The 16,993-nt window shown below is 33.4% G+C and overlaps 2 protein-coding genes across 3 annotated transcripts in view; one reads left to right on the top strand and one right to left on the bottom strand.

Moving 5' to 3' along the window:
* Positions 1-9,728, top strand: part of DCTN1-p150 (dynactin subunit 1) — a 26,927-nt gene extending 17,199 nt beyond the window's left edge. Inside the window, exons 3-17 of one of the 2 annotated variants that reach the window (XM_018547578.1) lie at positions 2,376-2,523; positions 4,468-4,605; positions 4,711-4,848; positions 4,956-5,195; positions 5,282-5,533; positions 6,414-6,530; positions 6,614-6,857; positions 6,939-7,221; positions 7,299-7,723; positions 7,782-8,018; positions 8,117-8,411; positions 8,495-8,690; positions 8,759-9,118; positions 9,209-9,340; positions 9,418-9,728. In XM_018547578.1, the coding sequence (XP_018403080.1) occupies positions 2,376-2,523; positions 4,468-4,605; positions 4,711-4,848; positions 4,956-5,195; positions 5,282-5,533; positions 6,414-6,530; positions 6,614-6,857; positions 6,939-7,221; positions 7,299-7,723; positions 7,782-8,018; positions 8,117-8,411; positions 8,495-8,690; positions 8,759-9,118; positions 9,209-9,340; positions 9,418-9,633 (3,421 nt within the window). In that variant the 3' untranslated portion in view covers positions 9,634-9,728. The remainder of the gene's footprint in view (positions 1-2,375; positions 2,524-4,467; positions 4,606-4,710; positions 4,849-4,955; positions 5,196-5,281; positions 5,534-6,413; positions 6,531-6,613; positions 6,858-6,938; positions 7,222-7,298; positions 7,724-7,781; positions 8,019-8,116; positions 8,412-8,494; positions 8,691-8,758; positions 9,119-9,208; positions 9,341-9,417) is intronic. The other variant, XM_018547579.1, reaches the window with a different exon arrangement.
* A 1,987-nt stretch (positions 9,729-11,715) lies between these two features.
* Positions 11,716-16,679, bottom strand: LOC108780001 (casein kinase I). Its single transcript, XM_018547573.1, has 6 exons — positions 16,108-16,679; positions 14,733-14,842; positions 14,303-14,525; positions 13,915-14,208; positions 13,548-13,836; positions 11,716-12,668 (listed from the first exon to the last, which is right to left on the bottom strand). The coding sequence occupies exons 1-6, from the start codon at positions 16,234-16,236 to the stop codon at positions 12,658-12,660; spliced, it is 1,056 nt and encodes a 351-aa protein (XP_018403075.1). The 5' UTR covers positions 16,237-16,679; the 3' UTR covers positions 11,716-12,657.
* Between the last annotated feature and the right edge of the window lie 314 nt (positions 16,680-16,993).

Raw genomic sequence — 16,993 nt, 5'->3', positions numbered from 1 at the left:
CTCCCCCTCTCCCCCTCCCCTACCCCTTCCTCTCCCCCTCTCCCTCTCTTTCTGCAAATAATATTTTAGCTTTATAATTAAATATAAATGTAGAAATGTACATTGATAAATGTAGAATATTTTGACACTTTCAAAGCAAAATTTTTTAAATGTTAAGTAGAATAAGAATAGAATTAAGTAGAGTATAATATATACGTATGTATATTGTATCAAAAAGTAATTTGTTTATTGTCAAACTAATTCAATATGATTCATAAATTAAAAAGAAAGAATATTTGAAACTATTTATTTTTATGATTTTCATGCTAGCATTAGTATGCGTCGAAGGAATGAACCTACAGCGTGAGTTTTCATTTTGTAATAATATCAAAACGTAAAAAAATATTGTTTTTCTTTTAAAAAAAATTTCTGATATTTCTTATAAGTATAAATAATTAGGTGAGTAGGAGTATGTAATTAATAAATTCTTAAATATAATTATATGCTGCTCATAAAAGTGTACGGAGAAAAACATCTCCTGCGAATGTTACTCGCCAGCAAACTGACAAATTTTCTGGGTAAGATTATTGTAAGCTAAACATTGGCAAACGGATTTACATCAGCAATGTGAATTTTTTTATCATAACTGCTTATATAGACATTTTGAAAATCACAATTATCTCATAATCACTCTGTCAAAATGCCAACTGCAATCTCTCATCATTTAACTTTTAAAGCATTCTGCAGCCTTAAAGCACAAACAAGTTGCCAATATGCCTGTTATGGAGCTTTTACAATATGCATACTTATTTTCAGTTAATAAACAGTTAGCAATTATTTCTGTTGCGCTTATTATTGTGACACAAAAATTGTATTGCTAAATAGTACACAAGCTATTTAATTTTACATACTACATATGTGGACTATATATGTGGACTACATATGGGGACTACATATGTTTATAAAAATTCACACATACTTATTATTAGCACTTTGATCCAGCTTTGACCGTTATAGGCGGTAATTCTTTCCTTGTTTGTTTGACAATTTACGGTCGGTACAAAATTAGTTAATATTATTATTTAATTTTATTTATTAATTTAATTTAAATTTGCATTTTTATAAAATATTTATTTTTTTTTTCGTATTTTCATAATGTGTCAAAACTTTTTACAAACTTTTTAAATATAATTGTACGAATATTTTGTTACGATATTTTTACTGCGATTTTTATTATTTTTTATGTAGGCCTTTATCCAAGGCACAAAATCTATATGGATAATAGTTATAGAAATGTTTATACGACTTTTTTTTAAAACTTTGTGACTTTTCTTACAACTGTATTGCAACTAAATAGTGCAGGCAGTAACATCGTTGAGATGTTTATGTCAATAAAGTGGGGAATCTATACGACTAATTTCTAACGTTATATGAACCACATTAAAACTTGTTTAATATACTACTGTTTTACAACAAACCGTTAATAGACATAAAATAACGTCTCAATAATTGTCTTAAATTACCACGTACAGATGTTAATACAACTTTCTTCAATAATTATAAAAATTATTAAAATGATTAAAATTAAATATTTTTTTATTGTTATATTTTTTTACATCATGATATTCATTATGTTTAATAATGAAATTTAAATGAAAATTATTAGACACGACATAACTGTTTTGCAGATAGATTTAAACATTTTTTTACATCTAAAAACACACACATACTCTGTTTCATTTTAAGTGTATGGTCGATTATCTCGCGAATCGATGATTTTATATTATATATGTACACGTTATAAATATACGGAGTTATATAAGCGTTTTAAAAACAATGACATTTATATCGTAAAACGATTATAATTTATAAACAATTGTAAAAACGGTTCAAGTAATAAGTGTTATAAGATTGTTAACATATAATAAGTCATCTAAAAATTACAACATCTTAAAATGAATACTACATAGATTACTTTGTGTAGAGTCGTATGGACATTATATAAATTTCTAATGAATATATTGACTAAATGTTATGTGTTTATATAGACGTTTTAAAAACTACAAATAGTTGTATAACTAACATTAACTTTTTAGTCGCATAATTTTTCCGATATATAAATGGTACAAACGTTTTATGGAGTTATATAAACTTTCTCATAACTTTGTGCTCCTTGGGTATATATATATTTTTTCATTTTTTAATTTTAATATAAATAATATAAGTTTAAGTTTTCGATTTAGTTAGCAAGTTAGTTAGTTAAAAGTTTAAGTTTAAGATTTAAAATCACAATTGATTTGTGGCCAACTTAGCACAGCAAATGTATATAAATATATATATATATATATATTGTAATTTATTAAATATCGTTAATTATTTCATGTTACTTTTTACAGTTCTCGATTATCCTTATCTGGAAGTAGAACATTATTAAGTGCTCCAAGTACAGAAAGCCTAACTGGATTATCACACGAACGTAGAGACGGCGGTGAGTCATTGATCCCAGCGCCAACTTCGACTTCGAAGCGTGCCTCATTTGTTGAGGTAAGATGCACATACTATAAGTTATGATAAAAACTATAAAAACTGTTAGTAATGTTTAATATATACATTATGTTTATACCAATATATAGCATAAACATTATATGTATACTTTACGATTCTTACTATTTGTATCAAATAGTAAGAGCAAAAAAATTATCTATAAAATACATTATTCAGAAGATTTAAGGCATGGCATACATATGATGAGTGATATAATTCCTATGTGAACAAATTACTACTTGTATTTTTATGATATATTTCCATCGTTTTTTTTTTTTTTACTAACAAATAGGTGATCTGATATTTTCAAATCTATAGGTTTTTTTTTAGTATTTGTATGTTTCTTATATTCATGTGCAAAGAATCCTATTCTGTGACTCGACCAATTAAATATAATTGTGCACGTCTGACCGGAAAATGTGTTTGGACAAAAGTAGAGATTAACGATGAAAATTAAAAGAAAAGGAAGTGTAAAATTGTAAAAGCAAGTCAGAGAATTCCATTGGCATAGAATGATTCATATGGGAATGCACGTACGTGTTTCAGAAGTCCCCTAGCACGAGCTCGCCTCCCGGCAAAAAGCCAAAGGCCCAAGATGATCAAAATAATGTAATTAATACTCATTAATTGTAATATCTCAACTTTTTAATATATCACCTCTCTAAAATATCTTGTTCTTTCTCATACTAGCTGTTTGTCTATCATAAAGCATTGTAACACATATTTTTCGTAACAAAAACAGCATCATTGCACTTTTAACGGATACGTCCATTTATTTTTAGTGGATTATCGATTTATTAATAATAAGTTTTTAGGGTTTCGTATTCTATAATCCTTAATGATGTTATTATTGAACTATTGTCGTTAGTTAAGAACCTTCTTATTCTATAACAACAAAATAGCGACGAAATTGTTGTAAATTTAACGATAGCTGGAGAGAGATGTTGAGTTTATGACAATTTTATTATTTTATTATTAATGAATATTATTATTTTATTATTAATAAATAACAGTTATCATTTATAGAAAAGGAAAAATTGTTCACTAATGGCAATTGTAAAATAATAATATTGTTAAAAATTACAGAATAGGACTCTTAATTTTGTTTAATTTTATACATAAGCTTCATTAACTGAGTTCTATGATGCTTGGATAGTTTACGATACACACAATGAGAAGGGATGTTCTGCATTGCTTCATCCATCCACTGTTAGGAATTGAATCCCCTGGTGTTTGTGTTACAAGCTTGCAATAATACTAACATTTAGCACGGATGGGTTTTACATCTTCGAGGTGTAGTTTTGCCTGATCAGTAATTTTCTCTAAAAATTACATACTAAAGAGTTAATTTTACTAAAAAGTTAATTCTACTAAAGAGTTAATTTGTCAAAAGTTAACGGGGATATGCAAATAAACACATGTGTCAGTTGTTAGGACCTAATAGATAAGATAGTATCAATGCTCTGACTTTAGTTATATCCTGTGTAAATGTATCACATAACACGATTCAACTCATCAACTGGATCTTCCTCTATATTTTCGTTAGTACTAATAGAAGTTTCGGTGTAGCTTGTTGGTGTTTTGCTATTGCAACTAATATCTCATTTATCACCATGAAACAAACTAATTTTACAATATCCGAATGTAAATACAGAAACAACGACATTATCGTGACATCATATATGGATTCTCATATATAGCAAATGTGGGGTGTTTTTTTCATTGCCGCATTTTGAGAATAATTATGTTATCTTTGTTTGCGCCATTCATATACCTTTTAGTTATACCTTGTGTGTATATTCGTTTCAAACACAGGTACACAGGTCCAGAGGACTTTGAAGAAACTCTTTGGTGATATACAATTCTTTCATGCGATAATAAAAAGAACACCCAACGGTACAAAACGCAAATATATCTTACTCTTTTCTTTCTTTTATAATCCAGACAGGTTTTGTAGAAACGTTGAAACCGCAATTCGTACCCGGTCAAGTCATGGCGGGTTCAGCAGCGGCTGCAAACTTAGTGGAAGAAAAATTGTCACACTTGCAACTTGTGCAAGAAAATGATAATTTAAAATCTCAGGTAAATGTCACTTACAATAATTTCGATCTTTTTTGACTGTTCCTTCATATAAAATGATTACCTTGTGTGAAATTATATGATGTATATACATATATAATATTGTAGGTACGTGATCTTACTGAGAAAGTAGAAACGCTGCGTGTAAAGCGAATGCAAGACAAGGAAAGGATAAAAGATTTCGAAAAAACGAAACTTCAAATTGAACAGCTTCTTGAATTTAAGGCCAAAGTCATGGAAAGTCAAGTGAGTATATATGATACGAGATATAGTAAAGATCTTTATTTAACGCGAGTTAAGTTCTTAATTTTTAAAAATAAATCTTTTAATTTCTATATATTTATGTATCAAAGGCAAGTCTCCAAAGAGAACTTCAACGAGCTCGTCAAGAAGCCAGAGAAGCTCATGTGGCAAGGGAACAATATCAAGAAGAAATGTCTGATCTTGCAGAAACAGTAGAAATGGCTACATTAGATAAAGAAATGGCAGAAGAAAAGGCTGAAACTCTCCAAATCGAGTTAGAGCAACTTAAGGAAAAATTGGAGGAACAAACATTAGATCTAGAAATATTACGCACAGAAATGTCTGAGCGGGTATAATATTTCATCTATTTTTTTATAAAGTTTTTTATTTTTCTCATTTGATATATGTTTAATGATATTATTATTTTTACAATTAGGCAGCCGGCGGTGGATCAACTACGGGAACTTCAAGCTATGAAGTGAAGCAATTGGAACAACAAAACAATAGGTTGCGTGAAACGCTCGTAAAAATGCGCGATTTATCGGCGCACGAGAAACACGAATTCCAAAAATTGCAAAAGGATATGGATCAGAAAAAATCTGAGATCTTGGAATTAGGTCGTACGAAAGAAAAGTTGTCGGCGCGGGTCGAAGAAATGGAACATCAGATAGCAGATCTACAGGAACAAGTATATATTATTTGTATAATATAATATGTAATAATATTAATTTACATATGTGTTTAAAACAAATAATAATGAGCCAATAAATTACGTTAAAAATCCCATTAAATTAATTTTCAATATATTGCGAAGAATATTATGTAATTATGGCGTTTCGTCCCAGCTTCCACTACTGAACTCATCAGTAAGGCATTGTAGTGGAAGCCTACCTTATACGCCTGCAAGAGTTATTCAATTGAGATTCTATATAAAGAGATATACGCGTATTAATTTAATGGGATTTTTAACGTAATTTATTGGCTCATTGCCCTAGCTCTTTCTATATATTATTTGTTTTAAACATATTGAGCCTGTTTACAATGTACATTTTAATTCACGCGGGCGAAATCATGCGTTTAAAATCACAATTTGATTAAGGGGACGTTATTTCAGATTATTAGAGTTGCGTTTCAAGACCGACGATTGTTCGGCGCGCAAGTTGGGGAGGGTGGGGGTAATACATATATTACTAATGTTAAATATTGCGAAGAGAATATTACTATGTCGATCCGCCATCAGAGGTCTATCGATATTCGCAAATTCTCGCAAGTGCTTTAATACGCGTATATCTCTTTATATAGAATCTCAATTGAATAACTCTTGCAGGCGTATAAGGTAGGCTTCCACTACAATGCCTTACTGATGAGTCCAGTAGTGGAAGCTGGGACGAAACGCCATAATTACGTAATATTCTTCGCAATATATTAAAAATTAATTTAATGGGATTTTTAACGTAATATATTGGTTCATTGCCCTCTTTCTCTGTATTATTTGTTTTAAACATATTGAGCCTTATTACAATGTACATTTTTACATATGTGTGTATATATTTAAATGTTTCTCTTAGGTCGATGCGGCATTAGGAGCTGAAGAAATGGTCGAAGTGTTAGGCGAGAGGAAAATGGCGTTGGAAGAAAAAGTGGCTGAACTGGAAGAGGCTGTTGCAGATTTGGAGGCTCTGCAAGTACGCAGTCCTAATACTTTATATTGCAAGAAATGTATATAATTTATAATATATAACGAATAACATATTATAAATCTCTTCAGGATATGTCGGATCAATTGGCCGAATCGTCCAAAGAACTAGAGCTGGAGCTTCGCGAGGAATTGGATCTTGCACTTGGAGCAGCACGCGACGCCCAACGACATCGGGATGCCGCGCTGGAGACATTGGCGGATCGTGAATTGACTATTACGAAATTCCGTGAACTTACGCATCAGTTGCAAGAACAATGTTTACAATTACAGCAACGAGTTCACTCGACGGAATCCACCAAGACTAGCGTTCGAGGTAAAATAGGATATATAGGATAGAAATAAAATTTTATTGACTAAGTTATTTTTTTTATAGTCTTTATCATTTACGGTTTAGGTGCGGACCAACAACTTGCGGAGATATTAGACTTCCAGAAGACGTTTGCTGAGACCCGAGCGCAAACCAAAGCAGTCGATCTTGAGTTGCGTCGCTTAGACGCCGAGGAGGCGCGAAATCATGTGTGCTATTTATTGTCCTTCATGCCTCCTGCATTTTTGACTCACGGTGGAGATCATGACGCGATATTGACGCTTTTATTAATACCAAGGATGATACAAAAAACGGAGATATTGATTTCGCAAGTTCGAGAAAAGTATAGATCAATTGAAAAGATAGACAGGTAATACTAATCCTATTTTTGCGAAAGCTTCATTTAGATTATTTGTACAATATTCAATTTTTTTTTTTTTATTACAGGACGTCTGTAGTGAGAGGACATTCGGTAGCGCAATATTCGTTCAGATCTCGTTTGTGCTCGCACATGTATGCTTTACAAACCACCTTGGGTTGTTTCGAGTCAGCTTTAAACTCGTGCAGTTCGGAAATGTTACTTAAAGCGGGAGCGGCTTATCCGGAAATGGTGGCGCAGGAGAAGTCCTTGGACTCACTGATAGAGCTGGCTAAAAGAGATCAGTTGGACGAGAATTTGCCGATGGACGCGATCGAGAAATGTTGCGGATACTTCGTCACGATGTTCTCCGTACTCTTCGGTAAAAGTATAGCTGTTGATCAGGCACGCCTAATCGTGAATGGTACAAGAACTTTGGGCAATACGTGCGATGCCATAGCTACTGATGCCGCGGCAATCAAAGTATTGATACAAGAAGAGGGTGCTGATATAGGTACGTAGTACTTGATTAATTATATAAATGTTACTGTAGCGCATTCTTCATATTTAAGGTAAACTTTGTCAGCATGTTGAAACGACATGCGAGGTGATCCACCAGCACTTGAAATCAGCTAGAAGACGAGTACCACGTGATCACGCTGGTCCAGCATATTCCGTAGGCGCCAATTTAGGATTGGATAAAGATTGCAATGAACAATTTTCTACATGTTATCAACATGGTGTAAAGATTACAAAGACACTTCAGTACCTATTAAAGAGTGCCTTGCATGCTGTTACCGAAAATGGCGGTAAGTTTCTTTTTTTTTTTTTTTTATAGAGACTCGGAAATCTATTTTTGTAATATATTTAGAAGTGAATTAATTTTTTTTATAAATGTATTCTTTAGATTTAGATATGGGATTATCGGCTGATAAATTGAAGGAGATGGCTGCAACATCTAGCGAAAGAGTATACGATACAGAAGATTTGGGTCCTGTAGCTACTATCAAAGCTAGTTTAACAATAATACAGCAACTGGCGGCAAATTTGGCACAGAAAATGGCGGAGTGTGAAAATGAATTAGCCATAAGCGGACAAACACAAAGTCAGCAGCAATCTACTGAGAGCGAGCAAATAACGCCAATTGTGGCCAGAGCGAATTCTGTTAGGAAAGAATCGGAAGAAACGAAAATACTTAGCAGGTGTGTATATTTCCCCATTAGCTTTATATAATTATCACATTTGAAGATTTTTTAAAGATAATTTTTTGACATTTTTAAATTAGGAAACTCGAAACAAGAGACAATGATATACGTGAGGCGAGATTAGCTTTACGAGAGAAGCAAGAAGAATTATCTGAAATGACACTGCGGAAGGAGTTGGCTGAGAAGCGTTTTGCGACGCAACAGCATGAACATGAAATGAATGTCGAAAAATTGAAGAGAAAATTAGAAGAGGCACAAAATCAATTAAAACGCAAGGTATCTCTTTTCTTACTATCATATATTGCAACCTTATATTTGTTTATTGATTTCTTTTTTTTTTATAGGAAAAAGAATTCGAAGAAACAATGGATCACCTTCAAACCGATATTGACAGCTTAGAAACAGAGAAGGGACAATTGAAGGAAAAGTTAAAGTCGATTGGTAAGAAAACGATATCAATGTCTGGTACAGACAGTATGATAGGAAGCACTTCGATAACGAGTACTTTGGACAATAAATATTATGTACAAGAGATAAACGCCCTCAAGCAAGCCTTGAATAATGAGCATCAGCAAAAAAAGAAGATAATGTGCGCTGTCTTGCGTCAAAAGTTAGATAGTTTGGAACCGTTGCTATCGCCGAAACTGAAGTCTCTGGACATAAAAATTCAAGAATTGCGAAAAAAGACTACTGATCTCGTCAAGGTAATTAATTATAATTTGATAATTATTGTCGATTATTATACCCAAATAGTCTTCTGTATATACATATGAATAAATTTATTCGCATTTCAGGATGTGGAAAAGACTTTAGTATATCCAACAGTTCCCGATTTAAGGCGTAAAGTGCCTGAAACGTCTTATTATTATTTATTGGAACGTCAAAGGAACATTATGCAGTTGAAAGAACGAGTTGACGAATTAGTGGTAAGTGCAGATAAAAGATAAACAGTACAAAAATTAATGCAATGTAAATTACTAGACATCTAATATATATTATTTAGGCTCAAGTACGTCGCGAGGCTATCAAACGCACACCGGGTGGAAGAGCGGAAGCGAATTTTACAGTGTATCCGAATCGCGAGATGGCAGCAACAATGCAGGAACGCAAATTACTTGCCGCCGAAATAAACATCCCCTACAATGGCCCGGAACAATCCTTTTCTGTCAATGTAGGGCCGCAAGAACTTAGGAAAATTCACACTTTATTATATTATTAGTGTTATATTATTATACTATATAAGAACCCGCGTTGCTTTATTATTTATTTCGTGATAAAATATATGCTCACAGAATTCTTACGAGATGTTTCATGCATAAAAAAAGAAATATTACCTTTTTCTAATTTTTTCATGATCATTTTTTATACTACGTTGCCATACCATGCGCTGTATAAAAATGAAACGAGTTAACTATATCAGAAGGTTTGCGGGTTATCGCTGTGTCTTTCTTCATTATTGATGCCAACGTTTCGTGTGGTTTCGTGAACCATATTCAGTATCAGCGCACTCCTCGCCCTGATGAAGTGAACGGCATAGTTCACGAAACGTTGGCATCAATAATGAAGAAAGACACGGCGATAACCCGCAAACCTTCTGGTATAATTGAAGAAAATATCCGTGAAAGCCTCAAATGCGTAATCAAGAAACGAGTTAATTATACATGTTATGAATAACGCGGCATTAACTAGGCTTTTATACAAAATTTTATGTCATATCGCTGTAAAAAAGGTACAATGCAGATCTAGTAATTCATAATTTGCACTTGTGCAACGTTTATTTATTTCCGATGGACTACAGTGCGATGACCGGCGCATTGCAGCTGGGAGGCTCTTTTCAGTGTTCATTACGTTTATAAACGCAATGTTATTTAGTTATTAACAATACGGAAGGAAAAGCGTGTGTGTGATATATATATATATATATATACATATATATATATATACACACACACACACACACACACCTTTAAGAATTATCAAATATATGGTTTAAAAATATTTACATAAGTGTTTTGTACATATGTACACCCTCTAAACACAGTGATGGTATCACAATAGAAATTGGTGTGGTCTTGTAGAGCAGGTTGACGCCGCCTACTTTGACCAAACATCATTTAAATTAATGAAATATTATACACTTTCACTGTTGCTATATGCTAACAACCGAATCTTGTAAATCATCAGTATGATTAACATTTAATAAAACAGAAATTTATAATACAATATTTCAGTTTTTATTTGTAGAGATAAAAGGAGCAGTAAACTGTTGATGTATTTCCTCAAATATTTATGAAATAAGGTATGCCTTAATTACTGTCACAATTTTATTATACATACAGACATGTATATGTGCATATGTATATACATATTGCGATATATCCCATGCACGTGTATACATATACCCACATACACATAGCAGATAGTACTTAAGTGCATATATCATTAGTTATTTCATTAACTTACTCGCTCATTCATTCTCACATGCTGGTACGCACTTTTACACTTTCATTTATCCCCTTCATAATAATAATAATAATTAATCACGCATTCAATCGAGGATGATTATTGATTATCCATATTTTCAAGTGTTCGCCAGGCAGCAATAATTCGCGTCTTCGGATATAATAAACTTCAAAATTTGAATTTATCATTGCAATCTGCGTATTTAAAGCTGACCGGACGATTGGTAGTACCTTCCGCGACGAGGACGTGTGACGCACACTAATAATATTTGTTAAGGGTATATGATTATAACATTTTTTGGAAATTAATGTTTGCAGAACATAGACGTGAAGAGTTTAGCAACTATAGAATGAATAATACAACTAAAATCTTAAACAATATGAATAGAAACAATAGTTCTTTAGCAATTGCTGATATCAATAAGTATTTCTGACTGTTTCGAGGTGACTTCTCTCTCGGCATGTATGTGTATATATGTATGAAGAACGTTCCTCATGAAATATGAAGTCCTTTAAAGTGTATACAAAAATATCAAACTAAATCTTGAAGTAACAGCACGTGAAATAGCTACTGCACAGTCTCGGCTATTAAAACTATATACGGAAGAATTATCCAGCTAGAACCTTAGTTATAGGAATACTTTTCCAACAAGATAATTTTTTAAAATATGTTGATGAAAGTAAGTTTGTACTACTCCCCATTATTCAAAATTGTCTTCTTTTCTTCCTCTTCTTCAGCGATTTTTTTTACTTCTGCGACTCGTAATAAACATATTCATAGATAGAAAGAGAGTAAATCGAGGGATATTTCTATAATAGAATCGTTAGTCGTTTGTTCGTTTCTCGATGGAGTACTCGTTACTCAATACAGCACAGTACATACTTAACAGTTAGAGTGTTGCCTTAACATTAAGGTATCTTTAATATTACTTTAACTTGTCAATATTATATCGGAGAGAGACGTAATCGTTCATTTATATAAAAAAAAATTATTCTGGTCAAATGTACCAAAAGTATGTGCAACGGTAGAATACTTTTGATACTATTGACATACCATCCTTGATAAGAAAAATATTAACACTTTCTCAACATTCTACATACTCTAATATGATCACATTATATATTGAAGACAAAACAAAATTTAGGAAGCAGAATATCAGTTTGCCACAGTAGTACTCATACTCTCACAAAACACTCACATATTTTTTGAATCTCTCCTTTCTTGTTTGTAGAACAGATATAAAATTTTAAACCATACGCTTCGCAGATTAACGCGAGCATCCGAGAATGGTCTAAATATCCTCTCTTTCTCTCCATAAAAGTTGCACATTTTTGCGAATTAAATAACCCAGTCTATCTTTACTTCCTTACAATCTTCCTCAGGGCAACAAAACCTTTATTTTCAATGATTACCAACGGTAAATTAAATACGTAATAACAAAATAAGAACAAGCAACTTTCTGGCTGGCTAGTCTCTCACTCGGATTTCAAAATCCAAAAAGTTCAATCAGCCAAAACTCTTAAGTTGTCAATGTTGCAACATCTCATATGATTCAGTAAATGTGTAATACAACTACACTCCTCTTGTCGCACATACACGAATGTTGGCATTTGTAGACATACATTTGTTTTGTAGTTTACATCATAATCTTTCTTTGCGTGAAATTAGAGTGTTGACTGATAATTTTTTGAATAATAAATTCTGTAAGAAATTCGGTACCTCGTTTGAAACACTTTAGTTATCGCAATTAAGATTGTTGCTACAATGATGAGTTATAGTCTTAGCGTGCTCCTGGAACAAATAAAAGCGATTTTAAAATTATAGAAAATAAATATGAAACTTTTCTTTAATTTTGTTATAGATAATATGTTTATAAATAATACAAATGTTATTTTCCCTTTATATTGATATTCCGTTTGTCTGTATTATATGATAATGAAATCTACAAATTATTTTTTTTTATGCAATTTTCCATTATATGCAAGAAACATTACCATGATACTGATTTAAAATTCAGCAAAAGACATTGAAGTAAGTTCACCAATGATAGATGGAAACATATTAAACACACAAGTCCCTTTAAGTGTAGTGTATACAAAATATAAAAAGAAATACATTTTATATTATATTAAATTTAGATATACTGTGTGTGTGTGTGTGTGTGTGTGTGTGTTTCAAATCATTAAACAATATTTTCAAAAAAATTAACTCAGGATCTGGTAAATTATTATAAAGATGCAAATACCACGAAAATAAGAATGTTAAAAGACATAAAAGAAGTAATGTGAATTTCCATAAAAATATGAGAATACATGAAAATTTTCGTAAATATCCTTGAAAAATTTTGGTCTAGATCATATATTCATTATAATAGAATTAGTCGTTAAGTGAATATTAATTAGTACATAAGCATACTTATATTTTCATTAGTGTTTCAGTCATTATTAATAAATAGTAAAGAAAATCTTTTCTCCAAAACTTTGCCGGGCTGATTTTCTCATAGAAAAAGAAAGAAAGAGTATTTAAGAAGTATTATTTAGAATAATATTTAGAGTGTATAACCCCATCATGATTATGAAATGACGACATAAGCTGTATATTAATTATTACAGGAATCTATAAATTATATGTGGACATGTGAAAAATTAATTCCAAAAATTTTTATTGCACCTGATTGAGCGGTGGCCTGAGTAGGTGCCTGACCTTGACCTTGTCCTTGCCCCTGAGCACCTTGAGCACCTTGAGAAAGACCTGGTCCAGCTGTTGATACTCCACCGCTAATATTACTACCTGCTGCCTTTTGCTTCAACATCGTCCAATCAAATGTGTAATCATATTGATGATTCAATGTACGGAAAAGTATGCGGAAAAGTTGGCGTAAATACATGTAGTCCGGGCTTTCTTCAAAGCGCAGACCTCGCGTATAATTTAAATACATTGCAAATTCGGCAGGAAATCCCTGAAGAAATAATTTTTATGTCAAGAACATATATATAATAATATAAAAACAATGAGAAAAAGTTTTTTTTCTGGGTACCTTGCATAAAACTTCTACTGGTGTAGACATTTTTTTCTCACTAATTTTTTCATATTTCTGCTTCTTCGTCGCAGCTTTAAGACCTTGCCACGGTAACGATCCCCGATTGAAGTACATAAGAACATAGCCGAGTGATTCCATGTCGTCGCGACGACTTTGTTCAATTCCAAGATGCGCATTGATAGAAGCATACCTCGCAGTACCCGTTAAATTTTTATCTTCACGATATATTATATGCAGTCTTGTACGACTATCCCTATACTTTTTAGCCAAACCAAAATCGATGAGAAATAACTGAAACATAATTTAGCATTCCGTAATATAATATTGATGCATGGTATTTTATTTCTGATATATCGAAGAAATTACAAAATATTAAAATGTATACCTTGTTACAATGTCGCCCAATTCCCATTAAAAAATTATCTGGTTTTATATCTCTGTGGATAAAGTGTTTGCAATGAACATACTCAATCCTACCAATCATCTGATCTGCCAACATTAAAACTGTCTTGATTGTAAACCTTCTTGAACAGAAAGTGAAAAGGTCTTCCAGAGATGGTCCAAGAAGATCCATAACAAGAACATTATACTCACGTTCTTGACCGTACCTAAAGATAGAAAAATTCTTATCAATTGACTGTCTGGTTCTAAAAATACTAACTTTTAATCAATATAATTTCATTATATAATTTCAGCTTATATAAATCCTGTTGTGTATATATAATAATTTATTAAAAAATTATTTTATTATTACATGATAGATATAACAATTAAAATATAATACATATAAGCACAAAATTAAATATAATAATCACCAACGTATGTGTGGTATTCCTATACCACCGTGTAATATTTTGTATAACTTTGATTCATATAAAAGTTGTGGATGTCGAGCTCGCATGTTCTCCAACTTAACAGCAACTTCCTGAAATAAAAACATATATTATATGTTATCAAACTGCGTTCTAAAGTTTTATCTGACACAAAGATCAAATGAAGGCAAATAAATGGAATAACATAATAATTTTTTCAATTTAATAATAATAATTGTATTTCAAAATTCACTGCTAGTGCTAATAAATTATAGTGTACGTAATATAAACTATAAATTTCAGCACTGCTAGTGAATTTTGAAATACTATATTATGGTTTTTTCTTCCCATCATTTTCTAACTTTTCTTTGTTTATTAAGCACTGCCTGTATTTGTGTTATAGGAATAACAATAGAATTCCAGAAAGTTAAAAATATTATCAAAATAAAAGATAATAAATAAGTTCCTTTTAATATAACTGTAACAGCTAATGTATCAAAAGCTAATGTATAAATTTTTCTTTAACTCAGTTCTTATCTAAATCAAACTTAAATTTTATTTCTTATTCATTGTTATTCACACACACCGTCATTGTATCATAGCAAGATGTATTATTGTCATATATTACTTATATTATGAGATATACCATCATGTTTAGATAAGTAATATACTAAATATGTACACACAAGTGTACTAACAGTATCATCAAAAAGGAAACAATTTACAAAATAAAAGGAACAAGGAACCAATTGCCCTGTCATTGTTTACTTCATTCTTAATGATTTTCTGTAAAATTGTAATGTCTGTTAGAAATCCGAAATTAATTGACCAAACTGCAATCATCCGTTCAACTTATCGTTAATCCCAACGATGGTCGCAAGAAATTGTATCGTTCTCGCAAATAATCGCTAAATATGTGCGCACTTAGGATTCTGATAATGTGACAAACGTCAGCTTATATTCAACTGTGTCAAAGACGTACATACGTATAACATACGTCATTCGCGATGTATTCGTGACGAAGTTTTCCGCGGAATGATCATCGACGACGGGCATGAACTCGCGATGGAAATGGTCCTCGAACCCGTATGGGCAACGATCACCACGACGGATCTTGACGGCCAGAAAGACGATTCTTTTGCCTTGACATAGATATCGCAATCAACATGTCGCATCTCGTCTCGTGTTATCCGACCTGGACCACATCGGATGGACACGAACGATGGGAAGACGCGATCGGATTTCGCGGGACGAAAAGAGTCAGGGACGCAGAGAAACAGGAAATGCGAACAGAGAGAAAATGAAGCTGGCTGCAAACAGCAGTCCAGCAGTAGGTCGTGCAGGTCGGCCCCAAGAGGGACGCCTGAGGTTGGCTTACCTCGCCATTGGAGATGTTAATGCCGAGGTAAATGTCGCCGAAGGAGCCCGAACCGATCTTCCTCATCAACCTATACTTGCCACCCACGATGAATTCACTCTTCGCTATTGATATCGCCAACGACGCCATGTCACTGCTCACCTCCGTATGCCTTTTCTCTCACCTCCACACTCCGCTCTTCCCTTGCGCTACCTTATACGAGGACCTCTACACGGTAGGGTGATTTCGCACCTGCCCTCCGTCCTTCTCTCTCACCCGATGTCTTTCGCTCGATCCCTAACCGTCCTACCAATATCTCTCACCCTTTCTCCGTTTCTCTTCCTTGCTGGCAATGCTGACTCCCTTTACTCTCTCTTTCTCTTTCTCTCACGCACGAAGGTCGAGCGGAATCGAGGGTACGTAAATTGACCGTGCCGTATAGAGGTTTACGGGCCGAATTTCGGTCAGTCAGGGTCACCGAAGTCGCAATAAAATCGTTCTAACGTGTCACGGACGGACTGTTCACTGGCGGCACGGCAAATCCCATCGACAGCGCGCCGACATTTTCCCTCTCGCTGTGAACACACACACGAAGAGCAACGACTGACGGTTCCCGGAAGTGTGCGTCACGCACCAACGACGACGCGGGAGACGACGGGGGGTAGACCCCGGCACTGCCGCTCAATGGAGTCACTTCACGTGCGTGACGCCCGTACATAGGACGATTCCGCGAGCAAAATCACCGATAATTGGTATGATTTTTTCGTGCGCGATTGCGTTGTGTTCGAGCGTCCGCATCCCACGTTCCTTAGAGCCAAGTCGTCTGAAATCGCTCGCTTGACACCACGGTACTTTAGGCTCAGGTCCGTATCGAGAAATCGCGCGATGCGGGCGACGAATAACTGGA

This window comes from Cyphomyrmex costatus, unplaced genomic scaffold, assembly GCF_001594065.2.
Source record: "Cyphomyrmex costatus isolate MS0001 unplaced genomic scaffold, Ccosl1.0 scaffold66, whole genome shotgun sequence".
In the NCBI taxonomy this organism is placed as follows: Eukaryota; Metazoa; Arthropoda; class Insecta; order Hymenoptera; family Formicidae; genus Cyphomyrmex; species Cyphomyrmex costatus.
The sequence above is the reverse complement of the archived record's forward strand: the minus strand, read 5'-3'. Positions and strand labels throughout refer to the sequence as shown.

Excerpts from the sequence above, each read along its gene's own strand:
- LOC108780001 (XM_018547573.1), bottom strand. The coding sequence starts at position 16,236 with ATGGCGTCGTTGGCGATATCAATAGCGAAGAGTGAATTCATCGTGGGT. Across the intron at positions 14,843-16,107 it reads TTAACATCTCCAATGGCGAG|GAAGTTGCTGTTAAGTTGGA; the intron begins GTAAGCCAACCT and ends TTTTTATTTCAG. Across the intron at positions 14,526-14,732 it reads GGAATACCACACATACGTTG|GTACGGTCAAGAACGTGAGT; the intron begins GTGATTATTATA and ends TTCTATCTTTAG.